The sequence below is a fragment of the Somniosus microcephalus genome, chromosome 9 (genome assembly GCF_052327205.1).
Source record: "Somniosus microcephalus isolate GS21.2 chromosome 9, FLI_Smic_1.0, whole genome shotgun sequence".
NCBI classification, from domain to species: Eukaryota; Metazoa; Chordata; class Chondrichthyes; order Squaliformes; family Somniosidae; genus Somniosus; species Somniosus microcephalus.
The window spans coordinates 15,739,705-15,765,606 of NC_140995.1; the positions used below are offsets into that span (position 1 = coordinate 15,739,705).

The window sequence follows — 25,902 nt, forward strand, 5'->3', positions numbered from 1 at the left end:
ATTTAAAGAATTAATACATCATTTACCTCAAATATATATTTCTTTAAGGCACAAAAACACCACAGGAAAAGTGGTCCAATCATGGCTAACAAGAGAAGTTAAAGATAGTATTAGATCAATGGAAGAGGCTTATAATGTTGCCACAAACAGTAAGCCTGAGGATTGGGAGGATTTTAGAATTCAGCAAAGGAGGACCAAGAAATTGATAAAGAAAGGGAAAATAGAATATGAGAGTAAACTAGCAAGAGACATAAAAACTGACTGTAAAAGCTTCTATAGGTATGTAAAAAGGAAAAGATTCACAAAAGTAAATGTGGGTCCCTTACAGGCTGAGACAGAAGAAATTATAATGCGGAATAAGGAAATGGCAGAGAAATTAAACAAATACTCTGGGTCTGTCTTCACTGAAGAAGACGCAAAAAGCTTCCCGTAAATAGTGGAGAGACAAGGCTCTAGCGAGAATGAGGAACTGAAAGAAATTAGTATTAGTAAAAAAATAGTACTGGAGAAATTAATGGGACTGAAATCCGATAAATCTCCTGGACCTGATGGCCTACATCCTAGGGTTTTAAAAGAGGTGGCTATAGAGATAGTGGATGCATTGGTTGTCATTTTCCAAAACTCCATAGATTCTAGAATGGTTCCCACGGATTGGAAGGTGGCAAATGGAACCCCACTATTTAAGAAAGGAGGGAGAGAGAAAACGGTGAACTACAGACCAGTTAGCCTGACATCAGTAGTAGGGAAAATGCTAGAATCTATTATTAAGGACATGGTAACAGGGCACTTAGAAAATAATAATAGGATTGGGCAGAGTCAACATGGATTTATGAAAGGGAAATCGTGTTTGACGAATCTGTTAAAGTTTTTTGAGGTTGTAACTAGCAGAATAGATAAGGGGAAACCAGTGGATGTGGTGTATTTGGATATTCAGAAGGCATTCGATAAGGTGCCACACAAGAGGTTATTAAACAAAATTAGGGCTCATGGGATTGGGGTAATATACTAGCATTGATTGAGGATTGGTTAACGGACAGAAAACAGAGAGTAGAAATAAACGGCTCATTTTCGGGTTGGCAGGCTGTAACTAGTGGGGTACCGCAAGGATCAGTGCTTGGGCCTCAGCTATTCACAATCTACATCAATGATTTGGATGAGGGGACCAAATGTAATATATCCAAATTTGCTGATGATACAAAGCTGGGTGGGAATGTAAGTTGTGAGGAGGATGCAAGGAGGCTTCAAGGGGTAGATGCAGGGGGGATGTTTCCCCTGGCTGGGGAGTCTAGAACCAGGGGTCACAGTCTCAGAATAAGGGGTTGGCCATTTAGGACTGAGATGAGGAGAAATCTCTTCACTCAGAGGGTGGTGAATCTTTGGAATTCTCTACCCCAGAGGGCTGTGGAGGCTCAGTCGTTGAGTATATTCAAGACAGAGAGCGATAGATTTTTGATTATTAAGGAAATCAGGGGATATGGGGATAGTGCAGGAAAGTGGAGATGAGGTAGAAGATCAGCCAAGATCTGATTGAATGGCGGAGCCGGCTCGAAGGGCCAAATGGCAGACTCCTGCTCCTATTGCTTGTGTTCTTATTAAGACAACAGCCCATACCTTGCAGGGCTATGGGGAAAGAGCGGGAGAGTGGAACTAACTGGATATTTCTTTCATTGATCAAAGAGCCAACATTGGCACGATGGGCTGAGTGGCCTCCTTCTGTGCTGTATAATCTATGATTCATAACATAAGAGAGCTAGGACAAGTGGCAGACCCCAAACCCCAAATCCTCTCATTCCCTATGCGGAGAGAGATCATACAGAGTAGTGGCGATAGTGAAGTAGTAGGGCATATCCCAGTGCCAGGTCGGTAATGAACTTCTACATCTCTTCCTTCTTATCCCACTGTACTTCACATTTCAAATTAACAAACTATATCAAGAAATCTTCGTTACATTCCTTCCACTTAATGACATATGAACTCTGCTCCTCACCAACCCCTTCTAATCTCTCTTCCACCTCTAGATGTGCCCAGAAAAGAAGACCCGCTGTATTCAGCCCTGTCAGCACTTCACAACATGCCTGTTTGTCCTTGGCATACAGTATCGCTATGGCAGCAGAGTAGGGGATTTAAAATTTAAAGTCTGCAGAGCAATCAATTTGGCACAATTTGTAAGCGTTTTAATTATTTTTAATCTTCAACCAGTAGCACAGTGGCTGCCGGCAATGCTGTGCCCTCTGCAGGCTGGGGTCAGGCACATATTTTAGTTGTGAGCAATTAATAGTCTCGTTCTATTTTAGTTTGTGAATGAGTTAAGAACTTTGCACTTTATTTCCATTTCAGGACTTTATTTTCTCAGCACTGTTTATTCAATATAATTATTTTTTATGAACATTAGATACTCGAGAGATCAGTTTGGGAGATTGGTTTGATACATTTTTGGGATGGATTGAGGATGGGGTTAGTACTTGCAAATACTGGGAACACTAATGCATATGTAGAAGAAATCCAAGATGAATTGCAAAGTTCTGCAATCCAGGACAGAATTAAGGCACAATTCCAGCAGAAGGAACCGTAAACCGGAATGGAACCCAGATCCTTTGGGTTTCCAGCTGTTTAAAGTCACCCCACAATTGCGCTGCAGTGGACTTCTTTTGCCCATTCCTGTTACGTTAAAGAACAACTTTGAAGAGCGTCTGAGGGCCATTCCTTGGCTCCCCTGGAAATTCCACCCAAAGCACCCAATAGGTCCAGCAGGATCTATGTCTCACGGGACCATTTCTAGGCAATAAGAAGGCCTCACCCAAGTTGAAAAGAGGGGTAATTGATAAATTACCTTTACTAAGTTGCCCCTCCATTTTCCTAATGGAAATTTTTAAGCCCATGTTTCTTTGGCCAGATTCTGAGCTCACGTGGCCTTTTTTCAGAGGGATAGCGTGCCCCTCCAACTTCTGCCCCCTCAGTGGTGTGGACAGCTCTGTTGCATCACTACAGGTGAACTAAAGATTTGGGACAGAGGTCAGAAACAGGGCAAAGCAGTGGGCAGAAGTCCTGCCATGCTACACTTCTGCCACCTCAAAAGGATCTACAGAATTTCTACCCTCACGTGTTTTCCTGCCGTTATTCCTTCCCAGTGCTTCACTGAAGACTGTACTGAAATTGAATTGAACTACGAGAAGGTCCCTGGCTGTTCACTTTGACTCAGAAATTGTATTATGATTGACATCTGATGTGTAGAATCAATAAAGCCACACAGTCAAGGGCACATTTAATTCGTTCTGACACCTTAAAGACACTTTGATATTGGTGTCAGTGGAGTGTTCGCATCACCAGTTTGTGGGTCTTGCACAGCTGGCTGCAAACCAAGGGGGAAAAATTCAGTATCGCCCCGTTTGGGGCGCCATTATCGGCCGCGCGCAAAGTTTAGAGCCTGGTGCTAATTATCGTCTCCGATGGCAAACTTGGCTTTTATCGCCCCTGGAGGTGATTGGAGCGCTAAATCAGGTGCTTCACACCTGTCTTAAGGCGCAAAGGCTGAGGAGCGAGGCGCTACCTCAGAGCACTGGCGAAGCAAGGAAGGGCAAATCAAAATAAACCTGCAAAGTGCTGCTCAGTACTCAAAACTCCTTCACACAGCGTTGAATCTCTCCAGAAGTCTCTCTCTCTCTCTCAGAATGCGTGGTGCAAAAATGTCACCGACAAAAAAAGGCAGGAAGCGGTCGCCTTTAAATAGCGCTCCCCCAGTCCCTTTCTGACTGTAAAACGTTCCCCTCAACCTGTCGTTGCTAGCGGCAGGCGGTAAAGCAGGGGGCGCCACTCAATATCCGGTCCGGGGCGCTAACGGGGCATTGCGCACTCGACTGACGTCACGATCTGCCGGCGCAGGAGACCGTGGCGGTAGTGTTTAGCGCTGCCGTAAAATGACTAGTTAATTTCGCGAGCGGCACAAACATCGCCACGCCCGGGCGCTACTTGCTTTGCGCCCCATTAGCGCCCTCTTAAGGCGCTAACAGGAGGCGCTAACAACTGAATTTCCCCCTCCCCCCACAAATCTCAGGTCTTGCTAAAAGCAGCAGCCCAGAAAACCGACTGAAATTAATTGTTTTTTACTAATTTGCACTGAATAACTAACATTGCAAACAACAAAAAATTAGAACTTGACAAAAATTAGATTTTGATTTTCTATTCAGACCAGGGCCGCCATGTTGCAGGCAAGCACACCATAGGAGATAGCATTGGGGTACTCTAAAGAAACGCAGGCTCCCGCAATGTGCGATTGTGAGTTGGTGCAGTGTCAGTCCAAACATCACGCCGGCACCGCTAATAGCACTCCACCTATTGGCCCCACTGTTCAGCAGTCTGTATCCGAAACACTGCAATGAATTTCAGATGGTGCAGGACGAACACTAAGACCACCAATGAAGTTATCAGATTTGTACAAATGGCTGTGCCAAATTCTGTCCATCTGGAGATCACTGATAATAATGAAAGGCAAGCTATAACCTGCTGGGAGTTTACTGCACTCGTTTGTCATCTTAACTTTTATCGGTCTCTGACCAGTCTCAAGCAGGTTTCTAATGGATTGAATCAGCTAGTGACGTTGTATCCTTGTGCATAGATATTAATTTTTCATATATATATATCCATTATTCATACCATGTCTAGTCATGCAGTCACCTCCATTAAGGAACTCAACATCTGTGATTAATTACTTTTCTGTCCCAATTGTCTCTTTGCGTTACTCTGTTTTATGAGTTGTCATTTGTCAGGGTTGAATATTTCACTTTGATTTCTAAGAGCATGTCAGTGGATTACTGAGTGGTATACCTCTCAACCTCTTAAATGTCCTAGTGTGGAGAACAATGACCGAGGTGTGTAATGTGTGTCTTTCACGACTCACAGTGTGAAGTAAAGCTGGAGCTCACTCTCAAGTGATGACAGCAAGAATGAATGAAACCGTGAGCAATGCTCTTGTTTTAGTTTCTAATTAAACTGATAAGGATTTAAATCTTAAATCATCATCTGGAAAACAATTTGAAGGGGGAAAAAAGGATAAAAATAAATCAGTTGAAAGACAAAATCTAAAACATTGACAAGGAATTCCACAGAGCAGTGTGGGAAGGTGAAACTGAAATTCCCACTAGGACTGTAGAACGTTGCTTGAAACATTTGGCCTTTCCCAGACTGTCACTGACCTCATTTCCTCTGGAGATCCTTATTCGGCGGCCTCCAACTTCATAGTCCCCCAACCCCGCACAGTTCACTTCTACCTCCTTCCCAAGATCCACAAACAGGACTGCCCTGGTAGACACGTTAACTGGCCAGAACTTCGGGCCCCCACGGGTGAGTACGCGCTGGGTACTCACGCGTAGGCCCAACGAAAGTGCCGGTTTCGTGCGTGCACTGCGCATGTGCGGGCAACCGGAACTTCCGTTCCCTTAAAGGAAGGGGTTCACAGGTCGAACGCGTGCGCCGGAGAGGCAGCGCGTACGCCTGAAACTTCCGGGTTTTTTTGCAGCTTTCTCCGGGAGGGTAAGTCTCCAGGAGCTACGCTTGTAAAAAGCAGTCGCAAGGCCTGCTTTTAACAAAGTAAGTGGTGAATTAAGTTAAAGTAAAACATTTTTTCCACAGGTTTATTATTTTTAAATACTTTAAAGAAAGGTAAGTTTATTTTTAGCCCCGTTAGAAAATGTAATTAATTTTTTCAAAAATTTAAATTATTGTTTAAAATAGTTATTTTATGTAATTTATAGTTATTTTTAAAATGTGATTTAAAAAAAAAATTATTTGAAGTTTTAGTGATGTTTTGGGGCTGTATTGTATTCATAGATTTGACAGCTCTTCCTGTCAAATTTATGAATGAAGCATTCCCTGCTACCATTGGCTCTCCATGGCCCACATGATCCCAGGGGACGCTTCGAACTAACTGCGCCCCTGGGATACGCAAGGACTGCGCGCCGGCAGTTGGAGCAGGCCCAGGATCGGAATCCCACGCGGGCCCACAGCTCAACGGCCGGCGCGCTAGTAAGTGCAGGTCGGAGGCTTGCACCCGCGGGAAGCCTCTGACCCGAATTTCTGGGCCATTGTTTCAGCCTGTTCTTTCATGGAACTTATTTCTTCCTATCTCGACTATTTTTTCTCCCCTTGTCCAGTCTCTCCCCACCTACTCTTCTGACGCCTTCCACCAGTTTTAACAGTTTCCTGTTTCCTGGCCATAACCATCTCCTTTTCTCCATGGATGTCCAGCCCCTCTATACCTCTACAAGTCCATCCCCCACCAAGACGGCCTGAGGGCCCTCCGCTTCTTCCTTGAACGGAAGCCCAACCAGTCCCCATCCACCACCACCCTCCTCCAGCTGGCTGAACTTGATCTTACATTGAACAACTTCTCCTTTGACTACACTCACTTCCTCCAAATAAAAGGTGTTGCTATGGGAACCCATATGGGTTCTCGCTAAGCCTGGCATTTCCTGGGTAAGTTTTTTTCTTAAAGGCCGAAGAGTGTAGGAAGAAAAGGAAGCTGAGAAAGGTACGACGTTCCATACATCTGAGGTTTTGGAAAGAACGGATTAGAGTAGATGGCACAATGGGGATAACGTTCCAAATGTGCGCTGCCAATGAGAGAATGAAGTTTCCAGCCAACAGCACATATTCAGTGGTCCCATATTGGTCCCATTGATTCTAGATTTCAATACCGTGAGGATGTAGGTAACACTTAGGAGCTCATTTGCATAACTGATAAAACAAGTTATTAACACAAAAACTGCAGTATAGCTGGAAAGTGAAGTCACATCACCTGGGCTTCAGACCAACTGATGCATCTACACCATAATAGTTGTCTTAATTGTGCTTAAGCTGATTGGTACTATTCAATTAACATTATGCTTAATATTACATTAATGTGGTGGAGCAGAGTTAGTTCCGATAAATTGTAAATTACCACCAGCAGTAGTATACTGTCCTCATTGCTAATATTGCCTCACACAGATTAACCAAGCAACAGAATATTAGTCTAACATTAACATAATCAATATTCATCCATTTCCTCTTGTAAAGAAGTTAATCAACACAGAATGAATTACTCTTGGTCAAGTCGATGATACATGCTTACAATGTGGGAAAACATTTCTTATATGCACATTATCAATGAGTTTTCACATTTGAAATTTCGATTATCACCCACCCACTCTTGTTTTTTCTCCATTGAGAATAACCCTAATTCTATCAATGGATTCCGATTACAGAGTTCTGAGCCCTGGAAACCTTTTTATTTGATCTCTTATGAGTTTCACATTTCCTATATCAAGGTGCATGGCTTTAAAATTCCGCACGTTAAATTCCATCTGTGATTTCTTATTCGAGCCACTTTATTTTTCCTGATTTTTTTTTAACTTTATCAATCTTTCCTGCACTGGGGATAATGACCATACTGCGAATATCCTCCTCCAAATACAAGTAATCCAAACAACAGAGGCCCACGGCAGATTCCTACAGAAAAGACAGAAGAGTATGTTTATGTCTTCAGCACTCCTGGTGCAGAATTTCATTGTACCAGGAGCTGTGTCAGGAGTGCATATCAGGAATTTGGGTGCATGTCCAATTTGCAATGTCCGATTTTCCATCCATTAAAATGGACAAACTTATCACTTATGAAAAATGTCAATTTATCTGTTCTCGCCACAGATGCTGACAAATCTGCTGTGTGGTTACAGCATTTTCTGTTTCTGTTTTTGATTTCCAGCATATGCAGTATTTTATTCATCACCGTCTGGTTTCTAGTGTCAGCTGTGGCTCAGTTGGTAGCGCACTTGCCTTTGAGTTGTGGGTTCAAGTCCCACTCCAGTAAACCTGAGCACATAAAGCTAGGCTGACACTCCAGTGCAGTGCTGAGGGAGTGCTGCACTGTTAGAGGTGCTGTCTTTCAGATGAGACGTTAAACCGAGGCCCCGTCTGCCCTCTCAGGTGGATGTAAAAGATCCCGCGGCACTATTTCAAAAAAGAGCAGGGGAGTTATTCCTGGGGCCAATATTTATCCCTCAACCAACATAACAAAAACAGATGATCTGGTCATTATCACATTGCTGTTTGTGGGAGCTTGCTGTGCGCAAATTGGCTGCCGTGTTTCCCACATTACAACAGTGACTACACTCCAAAAGTACTTCATTGGCTGTAAAGTGCTTTGAGACGTCCGGTGGTCGAGAAAGGCGCTATATAAATGCAAGTCTTTGTTTTCTTTTTCTTTCTGTAGCCTCGCCAGTTTTCAACGCAGCAAGCTAATTTGCTGTTAAATCCAAGGTTCACTAGTTTCTTTAATTGTCTGAAATAAAGAACCTGATCAAATGTTTCCTGAGAGTGCCTGTATATTACACCCATTGGCTAGCTCCCCGCCTCTAATTTTAGTTACCTCCTCAAAGAATTCCAGTAGGTTAGTGAGGCATGACCTATTGCTTAAAAATCCATGCTGATTGCCACTTATGGTTTCTATGCTCTTTACATGAACACTAAAATGTCACGTAAATGCAAAAGTACTTTTTCCACAATGGATGTTTGTCGGGCTAATTCAGTTGTTATGCTTTACAATTCTGTATTTAAAATCTACGCTCAAGGTTATTTCAGTATCCCTGGTATGGGAATTTCCATAATCCTACCTTATCTAATATTGATATTACTCCATTATAAAATACCTAAAAACATGAATGTATGGATTTTCATTCAATTTTTGTCTGGCACAAATAACCAAAGATGACTAGGTAAGGAAAAATATTTTGGTCTTGGTTGAAAATTTCTAAAGAGCTTGGCATCCTCCCAATTCTCCTGGTTAGGACCTTACTTTAACTGTAGCATGTGGACTTTAATGTTCATTCAAAACACAATGACCAGCATATATACAAGTGAGTAATCTACATTCCTTTTTTATGTTAAAATGCCACTAAAATCGTAAAGGAAATCTCCATCCAGGCTCCACTGACAATGCATAGAATAACTAAAATTCTGCGCACTTATTCCCCGCCTATCACTGAAGGAACCCAAATAAAAATATAAACTTACTTCACTTAAAATAAAAATTTAAACGTCTGCATTATTAACCACAGCACACCCTCACTTAATGAATAATTCCTGAACCTGCCATTTTAAGAGACTTTTTTTCACCCCGGAGGCAAACCTGATATTTTGGTCATCTGTTTCTTCAGCAAGCCTGAAACACAATCAGTGGAACACAACCCCCAGTTTTTATTTTGTAAGATGAATCAGACACTGACTGACTTACCCTAGCTGCACAGCATGGAAAAAGTAAAACTGATATGTCTTGTTTTTTTTTTACCTTTTCCATTTTTCCTCCCCTCTCTTGGAGGTGGAGGTTCAGGCTCAGTCCTGAGGAAGCAGCAATGAGACCGAGAATGTGAGAGGCTGTGAAAACAGTAAGGACATTCAGCCCATCAAGCCTGCCCAACGGGTAATTTTTTCCTCAGATAAAGACCTGCATTTCTATAGCACCTTTCACCGCCTCAGGACGTCCCAGAGCACTTTACAGCCAATGAAGTACTTTTGGAGTGTAGTCACTGTTGTAATGTGGGAAACGCGGCAGCCAATTTGCACACAGCAAGCTCCCACAAACAGCAATGTGATAATGACCAGATAATCTGTTTTAGGTGGTTGGTTGAGAGATAAATATTGGCCAGAATTACCCTGCTTTTCACAGAATCACAGAATCACAGAAACCCCACAGTGCAGATAGAGGCCATTTCGGCCCATCGAGCCTGCACCGACACATATCCCACCTGATCCCCGTAACCCCATGTATTTAATCCCCCTAACACTAAGGGTCAATTTATCATAGCCAATCAACCTAACCCGCACATCTTTGGACTGTGGGAGGAAACCGGAGCACCCGGAGGAAACCCACGCAAACACGGGGAGAATGTGCAAACTCCACACAGACAGTCGCTCGAGGCCGGATTCGAACCCGGGTCCCTAGCGCTGTGAGGCAACAGTGCTAACCACTATGCCACGGGGCTACTTTTCTTCGAATAGTAGCCACGGGATCTTTTACGTCCACCTGAGAGGGCAGACGAGGCCTCGATTTAACGTCTCATCCGAAAGACGGCACCTCCCGACAGTAATAAATAAAAAACATTGATTGCGAATTAATTTACCCCTCCACTGTGTTTCCTCTTGGCTTCGATCATACTATCAAAATGAATTTCAGAAATTACTCCGTTTGATACGAACACAGAAGGCACTCACACATTTAAAATGCAGTCTTTAATAGGTGATTTTTTTTTTAAAGCACAATCACTTTTTGAACCCAGGCTTTTTGGTTCTTTTTTCCGATTTTTAAAAATTATATTTGATTTCGCTCTCCCATCAGAATAACATTGGGCAGACATTTAAAGAGAGAAAAATAACCCAAAGAGTAAAGAGATGGTTATACCACTGAAAGTAACCTATTACTGTCTGCAAAGAATAAAGGCTACACCATTTTACAGGTAAGAAATAAGCTAAACGTAGACTGGATATTACAGTTATTTGTTATTTCACAAATGCACTCGTACCACATTTCTTTCTCTGATATTTTAATAGAGCCGTTAACCCATAGCATCTCCATTAAAATAGCAGGAGCGCATTTGGTACAAGTGCATTAAACGTCTGTACAGTAACACCACTGGCAGTAACTCCTAGCCTACAACCTGGCAACTGCATATATTCAAAGTATCTTCATTTAAATTCAGTGAGTGTCACCAGGAAACTCTCGATTTACCGGCCCCTAAATAACCGGAAATCTCTGTTAACCGGCAAAATTCAGGAGTAGGTTCAGGTAAGTTTTACTTCATATAAGTGGCCGTTCCTGGATCTGTGGCTGTGTAACCGGGGTTCCTGCACCTGTTGCTAAGCAACAGGGATGCCTGGATCTTGTGGCCGGGGTTCCTGCACCTGTTGCTAAGCAATAGGGACGCCTGGCTCTGTTGCTGTGTACGGGGCTCTTGTACCTTTCAATTATACCTCTCTGTAATCCGGACTTTTTGATAAACCGGCACCACACCGGTCCCGTCGGTGCCAGATAAAAAAGAGTTTCCTGTAGTACTTAAAAGTGAGAAGTAGGCTCCAAAACCCTGAAGGCATCCCACTCAACCCTTAAGTCAGGCAAAAATGCAGAGCAAGGCCTGTGATTCTGAATAAGACTCGAACACGCCAAATCCTGGCATTTTCAGCCTCCTCAGCGGGGGGGGGGGGCCGGTTTGAGGCAGAACCTCCCGCCAATCCCACGTCAAAGGGGATGAGGTGGAGGAGGGGGCCTCCCAGGGTAGGAGTTCCCCTCAGGCGCAGCAGGGTGAAAGGAGGGCACACCATCCCGCTGGAAGGTGGAAAGTGAGAATCCCGAATAAATTCTGGCAGTGTTTGGGTCTGATCAGCTCTATTTGCAAGAGGCCAATGGGCCCTTTCAAAATCAAATTTATAGGCAGGGCCGCTGCAGACCAACCAAGCAGTGGGCCTCTACCACTTCTCCCGCCCTTGGTGGTATGGTAGGTGCCCAGAGTGGCGTAGAAGTCTCCTGGTTTTATTTAAATAAGGGAACCTCTCCCGACCCCAAATAATTCAGCTGAGGCAGGAGCAGAGGTTGATATCAGGATTTACATGGATATTTCGACCCATAATTTATAAGTTATAGAATCACAAAATCAGACCTGCTAATGCCTTCATAGAAGGCCAGTACCTCCACAGCCCTTGCAGTAGTAAAAGCTACATGCTTGCATGATTGGTATATAAAATGGGAGAAGTTTTCCCTCATAACTTTCATAATTTTAGCTTTCTAGCTTCCTCACAAGAGGCCAATCATTTTGTAGTGTCAATGACATAAGACAAATTGGAACAAAGAAAAGTTGGCAGACGAGGACAAGTCGATTTCTAACAGAGCTGATGTTGCAACTGAGAAGAATTTGCAATGCATTTACAGAGATTCTTTTCACAGGTTTACGGCGGGCAGAGTGCGTGGGTATCCCATAAGCCGCATCCGGCTGATCCCACCATCTGGCTTCATCGTCAGCCGCACGTGAGTTGCAATATCTTTCATTTCGATGGAGAAAAAGTGTTGCTGGTGTGGTTTCAGCTAAGATTGAAAGAAAAAAGACCAATTAATTATTACAGACTTATAATGATGGAAAGGAGCATTGTCTTCAAGCAAAACTGTTTAGAAAACCTGGGGGAGAAATTGGGCACCTCAGCGCCTCCAGGGGGGGCTACCGGCTTTGCGACCGGGCGCGGCGATAGTACCGACGCCTGCGAAATTGAGGTGGAGGTTTGCAGCGGTGGTAACCACGAACGCCACGATCTCCTGCGCCCGGAGATCATGACGTCATCCGGGTGCGCAGCGCCCCGGCTCGGAAATTCACTCTCGCCCCCCCTGCCTGAGCGCCTGCCGACAGGTAGAGGAGGCGTTATGCAGCCGGATGAGCGCTATATAAAGGCGTCAACTTCCGGGGGTTTTTTTAGTTGGCAAAGAATGCTGCCTTGTCAGTTTGACCAAAGCAAACAGGCGTTTTGAGCAATTTGAGCGTTTTCAACTTGAAGGAGTATTCTGGCTGAGAAAAATGTGTCACTTTCATTTGGGTTACATTTGATAGTGCAACATTTCCATCATTTAATGGGGGCTGTACTGGCACTGGACCTCGCCCTCCAGCGTCGCCGTCGGAGGCAGCGGAGGCAGAGAGAAAGATTGCAAAACGTGGCCAGAGGGAGGAGAGCCTCTGAATTTAGCGGGAACCGTTAGCGCCGCTGCGCCCAGGCGAAAAGCCGTTTGCGCCCACCCCCCACCCCCCCGGAGGCGCTAACAGGAGGCACAAATGCACCGAATTTCCAGCCCTATGTTTTTTAGATTCTTTATGGGATAGATTTTAGTCTTTACCACCTGGGGTTTCAGTGTCACCTAGGCAGAGCACATCAGGTGGGAGGATGCTACATCCGTAACAACCCCCACCAATTTTCCTTCTATTTCATTATAATTGAGATGGACGTCCAAGACAAGCTGAAATGGCTTAAAACAAGAGGGGAAAATTCCGTATCACCCCGTTTGGGGCGCCATTATCGACCGTGTGCAAAGTTTAGCGCCTGGCGCTAATTATCGCCTCTGACGGCAAACTTGGCTTTTATCGCCCCGGAGGTGATTGGAGCGCTAAATCAGGCACTTCACACCTGTCTTAAGGCGCAAAGGCCGAGGAGCGAGGCGCTACCTCAGAGCACGGGCGAAGCAAGGAAGGGCAAATCAAAATAAACCTGCAAAGTGCTGCTCAGTACTCAAAACTCCTTCACACAGCGTTGAATCTCTCCAGAAGTCTCTCTCTCTCTCTCTCAGAATGCGTGGTGCAAAAATGTCACCGACAAAAAAAGGCAGGAAGCGGTCGCCTTTAAATAGCGCTCCCCCAGTCCCTTCCTGACTGCAAAACGCTCCCCTCAACCTGACGTTGTTAGCGGCAGGCGGTAAGGCAGGGGGCGCCACTCAATATCCGGTCCGGGGTGCTAACGGGGCGTTGCACACTCAACTGACGTCACAATCTGCCGGCCCAGGAGATCGTGGTGGTAGTGTTTAGTGCCGCCGCAAAATGTCTAGTTAATTTTGCTAACGGCACAAACATCGCCGCGCACGGGCGCTAGTTGCTATAGTGCCCTATTAGCGCCCTCTTAAGGGGAGGCGCAAACAACTGAATTTTTCCCCCTTACATTCTGAGGGTTAGCTGGTATTTATACCAGAGTGCTGAGAAAGATCAGGGAGGAAATTTGTGACAATCATTATGAGAGAGTCAATGGACACTGAGGATACTAACAGATTAAAAACAGTAATACCCAACTAATGTAGTGCCCATATTCAAAAAGGGTGACAGAACAGACGCAAGAAACTATAGACGTATCAGTCATACTTCAAGTCCATGTAAAATAATGGAATTAATTATCAGCAGCAAACTTGACAACTACCTAGTGTAAGATTTGGATCACAGGTCACACACAGATTACCCAAAGGGTCTTAGGAGTCACAGGTCGTTTTATCAAGGAGCGGCAGTTCAAATATAATCAAATGCAACACGCAATCAGGATAGACACAGTAAACATACAACCTGTAACAGATGAGAATGGATTACCGGCCCCGGAACGGACCGATGGACAGACGTGGAGACAGAATGGTGGTCTCGGATCCCTCCCGCCTACGGCAGTGGTCTCTTCCTCTTTGGTCATCTCCCGAGGCTGGCGGAGGTGTTAAGCCGAAGCTAGCATGGATCCACCTCAGGGAAGCTCTTTCCCTCTCTGCCCGTTTTTCCCTTTCGGCTGCCCATTTATATACCTTATTTCGTGGGGGGGTGGGGTGGCAGTGGATACCTTGCATCAATCATTTGTTTAACCACTTTTACCCATTCAATTGTCCAATTAGAGAAATAGGTACCTATGGCAAACCCCTCCCAGTCTCATGAGATCATTCCTCTGCTTGTCTCTTGTTTGGACATCTTGCTACCTTCTCCTAGACAGTTTGTTTATCATGAAGCTCCTTGCTCGACCTCTTATCAGGCCCAGCTATGCAAACTCGAAGGCCTGTTCCGTGTTATGTCCTTGTAACGACCTCAGCTCCTGGTGCAACTCCTCATCTGACATGATTGGAATTCTTCTGTGCCATCAGCTTATCCTGGCTGCTGAGGTAGGCAAACCCATTTCTTTTGTAAAACCATTATTTCTTTTACAATTCACAATTTCTTCCAATTCACGATTACTTACACTAGTAAATAGCAGTCAACATGGCTTTAGGAGCCTGATAAAACCACCCTGATTTCTTTAATGAAGTGACAACCCAAGTGGACTGTGGTGAATCCTACCACATTGCATCCAAAAGGCATTGATCAAGTTTCACATGAAAGGCTACTACTCAAGCTCATCGAAACAGTAGTAGGCCATTCAGCCCCTCGAGTCTGCTTGCCATTCAATTAGATTATGGCTGATCTATACCCCAACTCCATTTTCCTGCCTTATTCCTTGATACCCTTAACCTAATAAAAACCTATCGATCTCGGTCTTGAAAGCTCCAATTGTCCCAGCATCCACAGCCTTTTGGGGCAGAGAATCCCAGATTTCTACTACCCTTTGAGTGAAAAAGTACTTTCCTTTTTTCCCTCCTTAATGGCCTAGCTCCAATTTTAAGATTACATCCTTCGTTCTTGATGCCCCCATCAGAGGAGATAGTTTCTCTGTATCTACCCTATTGAATCCTTTTAACATTTTAAACCCCTCAATCAGATCACCCCTTCATCTTCTATAGTCAAGGGAATGCAAGCCAAGTTTATGCAACCTGTCTCATAATTTAATCTTCTAAGTATCATTCTGAAACCCCAGTATCTTTCAAAGCTGCAGGGATTCGGGGTGAAACTTGGGAATGGATAAAAAATTGGCTAAGGAGCAGAAAACAAAAGGTACTGAAACAAAAGGAGGTCCAGCATCTCGTGAAGTGGTGCGCCGATAACAACCTGGCCCTTAACATCAAGAAAACCAAAGAAATCATTGTGGACTTCAGGAAGTCCAAAGGCGGAAGTCACACCCCCATCCACATCAATGGGGCTGTGGTGGAAAGGGTGGACAGCTTTAAGTTCCTCGGAGTCCACATCACGGAAGACCTCTCCTGGTCCCTCAACACCTCCTCTCTGGTGAAGAAGGCCCAGCAGCGCCTATATTTCCTAAGGAGGCTGAAGGGATGTAACCTGTCACCCCTGATCCTCTCTAACTTTTACCGCTGCACTATAGAGAGCATCCTGACAAACTGTATCACAGTATGGTATGGCAGCTGTAGCTACTATGACCAGAAAGCCCTGCAGTGGGTAGTCAAAACTGCCCAACGCATTACCGGCACCCGGCTACCGACCATAGAGCACATATACCAGAAACGCTGTCTACTGAGGTCACGGTCCATCATCAAAGACCCTACCCACCCCAGCCACAGTCTGTTCGCCCTCCTGCCATCTGGGAGACGCTGCAGATGCATTCGCACCCGTACGACCAGATTTAGGAACAGCTTCTTTCCCAGGGTTGTCATCCTACTGAACTCCACAAATAAACTCTGAAGCCTGCACATCTGCCAATGCACTTTATTATGGTTATGTTTATGTTAATATACTACAAGCCAAATGTATGTTGAATGTTTAAATGTCTTAATCCAAATGTACATTCTCGGGAGCCGCAAGCCTACATTTCGTTGTACTGCACTTGTGCACTAACAATGACAATAAAAGTTGATTTGATTTGATTTGATTTAGAGGGGTCATGTAGAGGTGGGAGAAGCACTGAATGGGGTGTCCTAGTGCTCGATGTTGGGTCGACTGTTTCTAAATTACATCAATCAAGTGCATTTAGTGCCGGAACTAAATGCAAATTGGTCAAATTTGCAGACCAATCATACTAGGAGGGGAAATGAAAACAGAAAAGGCAGCCTGGAAATTACAGAACCAGTAAAATAAAATATGCGAGTGGGCTAAATAATGGCAGATAAAATGTAATGCAGATGAATGTAAAGTACTGCATGAAGCAAGAAAATATGGGCAATATATGTAATCTATGAAATAGCCAAGGATGATGCTGGAAGAGACCTCGGAGTCTTATTAGACTTAATGCCCAGCAGTGCAGGACAGTAATCAACAAAGACAATAGAATGTTGAGCTCCAATAGCCAGAACAGTAGAATACAAGTCAGTGCTATGGTCAGACCAACACCTCGAGTACTGTGGCCAGTTCTGGCGGTTGAGAAACAAGGAAGACATTCAAGTGCTGGAAGCAGTGCAGAGAAGAACTCCAAAAAACAGACCCATAGCGTCTGGGGTCCGAGTCATGAGGAGAAACTGGAGAGTCTTCTCAGCCTGGGATTGAGGCATCTGAGAGATGATCATATAGAGGTAGTTGAGGGAATGAAAAGATTAATCCGGAATACTACTTAAAAATGAACTGTGGGAATAAGACAAGAGGACATAGGTTCAAACTAGTAAACGGTAGTTTTAGGACTGATATCAGGAAGAGTGATCAACACTTCTGGGCAGACTGGTGGAGACAAAGCCCCAAAAGCCTTTAAGAAACAACTAGATGCAGCAATGGGGGGTGGGGCAGGGTGGTGGGGTGGGGTGGTTAGAAACATAGAAACATAGAAGATAGGAGCAGGAGTAGGCCATTCGGCCCCTCGAGCCTGTTCTGCCATTTAATGAGATCATGGCTGATCATCCAAACTCAGTACCCTGTCCCTGCTTTCTCTCCATATCCCTTGATCCCTTTAGCCTTAAGAAATATATCTAACTCCTTCTTGAATATATTTAATAAGTTGGCCTCAACTGCCTTCTATGGTAGAGAATTCCACAAGTTCACCACTCTCTGGGTGAAGAAATTCCTCCACATCTCAGTCCTAAATGGCTTACCCCTTATCCTTAGACTGTGACCCCTGGTTCTGGACTCCCCCGCCATTGGGAACATCCTTCCTGCATCTAGTCTGTCCAGTCCTGTTGGAATTTTATAAGTTTCAATGAGATCCCCTCTCATTCTTCTAAACTCCAGCGCGTATAACCCTAATTGACTCAATCTCTCTTCATACGTCATTCCTGCCATCCCAGGTATCAGTCTGGTGATACCTGGGATGGCAAGATGAATGAATTAAGATGGGACAAATGGTCTTCCTCATCCATAAGTACAGATGTGGGATCCTCCCTGCCTGATTTTCCTCTTTGCATTCCACCCGCACGATACTTAACGTCCAGGTGGTAGAGGCAAAGGTCTACCTCTATATCAAGTTCATGAATCTACAAATAAGATCACATCCTGTCACAGCCTCCTTTCAAAACAAAGTCTTCAATTGAATGCAGTTAATTTTTAAGGTATTTTAAATGATTGTCATAAATTGACAAAATGTATGAGATTATGTACTTATAATGTCCAATCTGCTCACCTCACAGAGCAAGGAGAACAAACTACAGTACACAGTGGAGAGGAACAAACATTAAACGTCAGCCATTACCATGCACACTTGGAGCAAGGTCCAGCCCATATAGAGATACTTCATGACAATCAACAACAACAACTTGTATTTATATAGCGCCTTTAACGTAGTAAAACGTCCCAAGGCGCTGCACAGGAATATTTTAAGATAAAATATTTGACACCGATCCCCATAAGGATAAATTAGGGCAGGTGACCAAAAGCTTTGTCAAACAGGTAGGTTTTAAGGAGCGTCTTAAAGGAGGAAAGAGAGGTAGCGAGGCGGAGAGGTTTAGGCAGGGAATTCCAGAGCTTAGGGCCTAGGCAACAGAAGGCACGGCCACCAAAGGTTGAGCCATTATAATCAGGGATGCTCGAGAGGGCAGAATTAGAGGAGCGCAGATATCTCGGGGGGTTGTGGGGCTGAAGGAGATTACAGAGATAGGGAGGGGCGAGGGCCATGGAGGGATTTGAAAACAAGGATGAGAATTTTGAAATCGAGGCGTTGCTTAACTGGGAGCCAATGTAGGTCAGTGAGCACAGGGGTGATGGGTGAACGGGACTTGGTGCGAGTTAGCACACGGGCAGCCGAGTTTTGGATGACCTCAAGTTTACATAGGGTAGAACATGGGAGGCCAGCCAGGAGTGCGTTGGAATAGTCAAGTCTAGAGGTAACAAAGGCATGGATGAGGGTTTCAGCAGCGGATGAGCTGAGGCAAGGATGGAGACGGGCGATGTTACGGAGGTGGAAGTAGGCGATCTTTGTTATGCTGCGGATATGTGGTCGGAAGCTCATTTCGGGGTCAAATATGACACCAAGGGGTGATGCAGATGGGGAAACACAAAGTGAAATTCAGAGCGAGCAATGCAGGGCTGGCAGAGGTGGAAGGGAATGAGCGGCAAGCAGGTGCAGTGTGGAGGTCCACTGTGCTGCCTTCTTCCCCTTTGTATTGGAACAGACCTTAATGAGCCCACTTTCCAACGGATGACGTTATAACACATGGGACTGTGGCAAGCAATCAATTGCCTACATATATATGACAGCGCAAGGTGGTATGAATAGGTGACTGGCTGCAACTTGATTGGTGAACACTTAGAGACAAACACGGGGACCCATAGCTCAGCACTATTCAGAGAGATCCGTGGACATGCTCTCCAGCAGCGCCATGTGTGGGGAAGTACATGTGGAGAAGTTCAGGAGCAGCTGGGTGTCACTCACATCAGCAGCAGGTCACATTGCAATTTTAACCCTTCCAACAACAGCAATAATCAAGCAATGCAACCTGAGCACAGAGGGTCTCCAGAATGTGGACAGTAGCCTGCAGCCTATGATAGAATTACTCAGGTATTTGTAGTTAGCAGTGACACTGTAAAGGTTACAGGAGTTCCTAATCAAAGACACGCTTTAACATTTCTTGCCAGTGACTGAGCTGAGTCTTGCTCTTTAAGGAAGGTGAAAGGACATAGCTGAAGGGTACAAAGACTTGAGTTATAGGAATTAAATAGTTGTTGATTATATTTCTACAGTTAGGTACATACAAAGCATTTAAATTCCCACTTATTTACTATCGGTAAAGAATTAACCCAATAGTTGACCTAACAAAGGAAATCTACATTTTTTTTCAAGCTCCCTATCCTCAATTACAAGAGGGAACGATTATTTAAAGATTAACCTGTTCCTCATTTGAAAGCAATCACTAACTATATTAACGAACTAAATCAGCTGCACAGCCTAAGAGGAAGACATAAATCTGTGAAAGCTCTAAAGTTGCTGCCTCGCGCAGCCATCCTTGAAGCAGCCTCCTAACAGAACAAACAACTGCAAAATAGCAATTCTGATTCCTGAGAGAGATCTGCAATATAGTACATGAATAAACCACCACTGTGCAGGATTCTAAACAGGCAAGAGCGTTAGATGGTCCTGAAGAATGCCCACCAGAGAGTTAAGACCACTACATGTAAAAATTATACAAGGCTTCCACTCATAGTGGAGCAGTTTATGTGGTCTTAACTGGGTCTTCCCACTCTATTGTAAGATGCATATTTCTCCTTTCTCCCTTCTGAATTCACTACGGTCATGGCACAGGATGGCTGCTTGCTGGAGCCTATTGCTTTGTTTCTAACTAGACATGCAAACCACTATACAGGAAACTCTCGATTTACCGGCACCTAAATAACCGGAAATCTCTGTTAACCGGCAAAATTCAGGAGTAGGTTCAGGTAAGTTTTACTTCATATTAGTGGCCGTTCCAAAGATGTGCGGGTTAGGTTGATTGGCTATGATAAAAATTGACCCTTAGTGTTAGGGGGATTAAATACGTGGGGTTACGGGGATAGGGTGGGATATGTGTTGGTGTAGGGGTTACGGGGATCAGGTGGGATATGTGTCGGTGCAGGCTCGATGGGCCGAAATGGCCTCTATCTGTACTGTGAGGATTCTGTGATTCCTGGATCTGTGGCTGTGTAACCGGGGTTCCTGCACCAGTTGCTAAGCAACAGGGACGCCTGGATCTTGTGGCCGAGGTTCCTGCACCTGTTGCTATGCAACAGGGATGCCTGGATCTGTTGCTGTGTACGGGGCTCTCGTAACTTTTACTATACCTCTCTGTAATCCGGACTTTTTGATAAACCAGCACCACGCCGGTCCGGTCGGTGCCGGATAAAAAAGAGTTTCCTGTATTTGGTCTATTTACTGAGTTCCAAGCAGTTTTTACAAAAAAAAAGAGGGCCTGCTTACAATGTTTGTTTAATGGTGAAATTTCCTTGGTTGAGCAATTTGAGCAGTAAGGAGACTGACATAGAAAGTAAAAGAAACAAGAAAGAAAACATTACCTGATTTTTGAATGGTGTGGGCAGCCCAGGGAGCAAGAGGAACATCTCTTACTCCAGGAGTGCAGAAGCTGATTGTCTTCATAGGCCACTTAAGTGCAGATCACGGAGCTTGGGGGAGACGCACATAAAGCTTAAATCTAAGTTCCCGTTAATTTATCTATATATCTCAAGTTACAGATACTCAGTATTCTCATGTAGGAGGTAGCCACCAAAGAGGCAACAGTGCGAAGAACACCCACTCAAACAGGACAAAGAGGTGAATAAGAAATACAAGCACAGATAGGACTGAGACCAAACACAGATTGGGTGACCGCTTTGCGGAACACCTCCGTTCAGTCCGTAAGGGTGACCCCGAGCTTCCGGTCGCCTGTCACTTTAATTCACCGCCCCATTCCCACTCAGACCTCACCATACTCGGGCTCTTGCATTGTTCCACGGAAACCCAGCGTAAGCTCGAGGAACAGCACCTCATCTTCCAATTAGGCACTTTACAGCCTTCCGGACTCAATATCGAGTTCAACAATTTCAGATCATAACCTCGGCCCCATTACATTTTTACATATATTTTTTATCCACACCTTTGTTTTGTGCCCTTCCCCCCTTTTCTCTCCCACATGGCAGCTGTCTCCCATTCTGCCAGCGCATTTCACACCTAATCTAGAGCCGTCTTTTGTCTCTCCACTAGTCCTATCACCATCTCATCTTGTTTTGAATACCTCTTAATGTCTCTTCACTTCTCTTTTGTTCTCTCATCCCCATTTCCCAGCCCCCAAACTGGCCTTTTAATCTGTTTCATTTCCTGTGCTTCTTCAGTCCTGACGAAGGGTTTCGACCTGAAATGTTGACTCTATTTCTCTCTCCACGGATGTTGCCTGGCCTGCTGAGTTTTTCCAGCATTTTCTGTTGTTATTTAGGACTGAGTTAACCTGGGTATTGTGGGCCAGACTGTCAGGGTGAAAGGACAATATTTCCAATGGGATATGGTTTACAAAAAATTACAAAATGGGTGTAAATAGATTTTTAAGACTCAGAGGATTTAGGACCCTTCCCCTTAAAACCCCAGAGGTTGGCAGAGCAATAGGCTCCAGCAAGCAGCCATTCTGTACCATGACCATAGTGAACTCAAAAGGGAGAAAGGAGAAATATACATCTTACAATAGAGTGGGAAGAGCCAGTTAAGACCACACATTATACCGCGGCTTTTTGCTTTCAGTACCTACAAATGTAAATTGCCAAATCCAAAGCCAGACAGAAGGTGCAATCAGGGTGGGATCATGATTTGCATTCTGAGTTTATACTGCTGGTGATGGAAATTCTTGGAAAACCTTAAATTGTTCAAATAAATTATTGCCTTCATGTCACAGAGTTTTTTTTTCAAATAGACATTTACTGTACTTTAGTAGCTTCCAGGCAACCCTCGCAAAAACCAGATTATCCAGTCCTAACTCAGACTGGCTTGCAACCTGAGATAAATGGCATTGCCGGGTGAGCCCAAGGGGGTGATTTTCATTCAGAAGTCAGCAAGGAGGCGGGACTACAACTTTCGGGGTTGTAGTCCCGCCTCCATCGAGATGCAGCCAATCCACGCGATTTTAACTTGATTGACCTTGTTGAGCCCGCCCAGCGGGCTCAGCAGGCCAATTAATGGCCACCCGGCAACAGGTGACATCACAGACTGAAATTTCATCTTTCAAGATGTGTTGACAGATGAAATATCACCGTTTCACAGCTGTTTGAAGGGGTCACAGTCTAAGGATAAGGGGTAGGCCATTTAGGACAGAGATGAGGAGGAATTTCTTCACCTAGAGAGTGGTGAACCTGTGGAATTCTCTACCACAGAAGGCAGTAGAGGCCAATTCATTAAATATATTCAAGAAGGAGTTGGATATATTTCTTAAGGCTAAAGGGATCAAGGGGCATGGAGAGAAAGCAGGAACAGGGTGATGAATTTTGATGATCAGCCATGATCTCATTGAATGGCGGAGCAGGCTCGAGGGGCCGAATGGCCTACTCCTGCTCCTATCTTCCATGTTTCTATCTTCATTTACCTTAGTGATTGGCAGCAGTAACTTCCATTTCAAACCATGACAGCTTTTCCACTTCATGCCAATGTTCTTTTTCTCCTCTTCTGGAGTTATGGCACAGCCTTCAATTTTGCAACTATCTGGGAAGTTACCTGATGGCAGAAAGATTGAGAATGTGTTGCTTAAATATGTGGTTCACATTTTCAGCCCAGTAGAGCACACCCCAATGCTGCTCCGCGAAGGCTGGCACTGTTAAAGCTGCTGCAAACTATTGGGGGGAATTTTAACCCCCCCCCTCCCAGGATGGGCGGGAGGATTAAATTCTTAAAGACGTACCCCAAACCGCCGCAATCGCACCCACTTCCAGTTTAACCAAGGCGGGTTGGGGGGTCAGGCAAGCAGCCTGCTCTCGAGAGGCTGCCATGTGGATTTATTGGGTGCGGGTCAGGTTTCCTGGGGCTCGGGAAACCTGGCAGCTGAAGGGAGGCAGGAACTGCCGGATCCAGCACCGCTTGTGGGCCAGGAGGAGCAGGAGTGCTTCCAACGCCCCCGCCCCCCCGCTCCGCTCCCAAGCTAACCTGCCGCGATCTGCCCAGCTCCCCACAATCAGCTGACCTACTCCCCCCCGATCTCCAGAACCCCCTCCCCGCACACTGATGTCCCCCGCGATCTGAAGTCTCCCCTTCCACGATCTCCCCCCGTCCCCAATCTCCACACTCCCCCTAGATCTCTCCCCGCCCCCCACAATCTCAACCACCCCCCCCACCCCGATTTCCGCCGACCCCTGCCGCCCACGTCCCCCCCCCGTGATCTCTCCGGTCCCTGGCTACGGCCTTGTATAGCAGGCCTTCCCTCCCGCCAGCCGGCCAGCCTCTCAATCTGGCTGGCTGCTGTGTGGGAAACTTTGTAAAAAAAGAGATTCAAATGAAGTCCTGCCATTAAATTCGGCAGGACCTAGTCGCCACTGCTCCCTCCCCGTAAATAATGGAGCCATTGACTTTAAAATTCATCTGTGACAAGCATCTGTGGGACAGTACTGTGGACCGTGGATCACAGACATACAAATATAGATCAGAACGCTGCTGTGGGGTTTACACTGTGCTTCATTTACAATGTGACACCGTCAGCAAATACAATGGGCTGCAAGCTAAGTGCCTGACTCAGGAATTCACACAGCAAGCTGCATTCTGGAGCTTAGCCCACACTGGATTCACTCTGAAATAGAAACAGAGGGAAGACAGGAAGGAGTCGGCAATCCACCTGGCCAGTCCCCAAAAACTAACAGCCCTCAATTCACCACTCCCTCAAATATCTATCTAATTGTCCTTCAATTATTTTCCAGACAATCTACTTTCCACGGGCTTCCTGGGCACTCGATTTCACATGTTCAGTACTCTCTCCGGGAAGTAGTTGCAGGTAACCTTTTTGTGCACTTCTCCCTCATCTAAGCTTGAGCCTACGACCCTAGTTCTAAAGTTTGTGGCAATTTAAATTCTATTATCAAGGTTCAATGTATTGGTTTCTTTAAAAATCTTGAATACTTGAATAATATCTCCCCCGTGTAACGTCCGTGTGTAATTGAGACACGGACTGCAGAAGTTGGTTATAACAGGTGTTTACTGAATGGAGACAAAACTGGAACTACTATACAAAGTTACTACACAGGCTTATATACAGGGGTGGTCACTACTGGTACTGCAGTATACAGGGGCTGCAGAATATAGTTCCTTCTTCAAGGTACATACACTACAATTCCTCCCCTTTTAGCTAAACAGTACATAACATTCGATTAATAATTAAATAACATATTTACAATTACAGTTGCTATACACATTAGCTGAAGTTAATCAATTATAAATTCAGTCTTTGAGGAGGCTTCCTGATTCTGTCCGGATAACGCCTCTTTGGGGTATCAGGTTCTTCTGGCAAAGTTGATTCGGGATCAACGTCGTTGTTTGGTTCGTCTGCTTCCAATATCACCGATTCTGAGGTAGATGCAATTGGTACTTCGGTTTCATCACCAGGTGTATCGGATCGTGGTGTAGATTTGACGTTTTCCAGTGACTCTAGAATCTGGTCAGCATGGCGTCTTACAATGCTCTCTCCAACGTCCACGGTATACATGAGAGGTCCTTGCCATGTGCAGATCGTTCCTGGCTGCCATTTCTCTGTGCGGTAGTCCCGGGCCAAAACTGGTTGACCTATCTTGAAACTCCTGGTTGGTCTTTCATTCATATTCTGAAATTGCCTGTTCTCCACATCTCTTCTGATGTTTGGCTTAACCAAATCCAAGCAGCATCTTAGTCTTCGATTGAAGAACATCATGGCTGGAGTTTGGCTGGTAACCGCATGTGTCGCATTCCGGTAGGCAAACAAGAAGTTATCCACCTTGTGTTGTAGGGGTATGTCTTCATTACACATTGCCTTGATAGCCTTCTTGAATGTTTGAACGAACCTCTCAGCCAATCCATTGGTGGCTGGATGATATGGGGCGGATGTGTAATGCTTAACACCATTGTTCTTTAAGAACCTCCGGAACTCTTCAGACACAAACTGTGGTCCATTGTCGGAGCAAATCTGTTCAGACAGCCCATTTCTGGTGAATATGGTTCGTAAGACTGTGATAGTTTTTTCTGTGGTGGTTGAGGACATTTTTATTACCTCTGGCCACTTTGAATGTGCATCCACCGCAATTAAAAACATCGAGTCCATAAAGGGACCAGCAAAATCAATGTGTACCCTTTGCCATGGAGATGAGGGCCACTCCCATGGATGTAGAGGGGCTTGTGGTGGGGCGTTTTGGACCTTCTGGCATCCTGTACAGCTCTTGGTCATTTCTTCGATTTCTCTATCGATTCCCGGCCACCACACAAACGCTCTGGCTAAGTTCTTCATTTTTACCCCTCCCAGATGACCCTCATGAAGCTCATTGAGCACTCTATCCTTCAATTTGGTTGGAATTACTACTCTGGATCCACACATCAAGGTTCCTCTGCACACTGACAGCTGTTCTCTTCTCGGCGAGAGTGTCGGGTCATTTCGTGTTTCCTTTTCTATGTTTGCATTCGTCACAGGTA

At 45.0% G+C, this 25,902-nt stretch overlaps 1 protein-coding gene across 1 annotated transcript in view; it reads right to left on the bottom strand.

The window, feature by feature from the left end:
• Nucleotides 1-10,238: 10,238 nt before the first annotated feature.
• The window catches only part of allc (allantoicase), a 71,611-nt gene continuing 55,947 nt past the window's right edge, over nucleotides 10,239-25,902 (bottom strand). The window contains exons 11-12 of the mRNA XM_085996393.1: nucleotides 22,850-22,977; nucleotides 10,239-12,100 (exon numbers count right to left, since the gene is read on the bottom strand). Coding sequence (XP_085852519.1) covers nucleotides 11,957-12,100; nucleotides 22,850-22,977 — 272 coding nt within the window. The 3' untranslated portion in view covers nucleotides 10,239-11,956. The remainder of the gene's footprint in view (nucleotides 12,101-22,849; nucleotides 22,978-25,902) is intronic.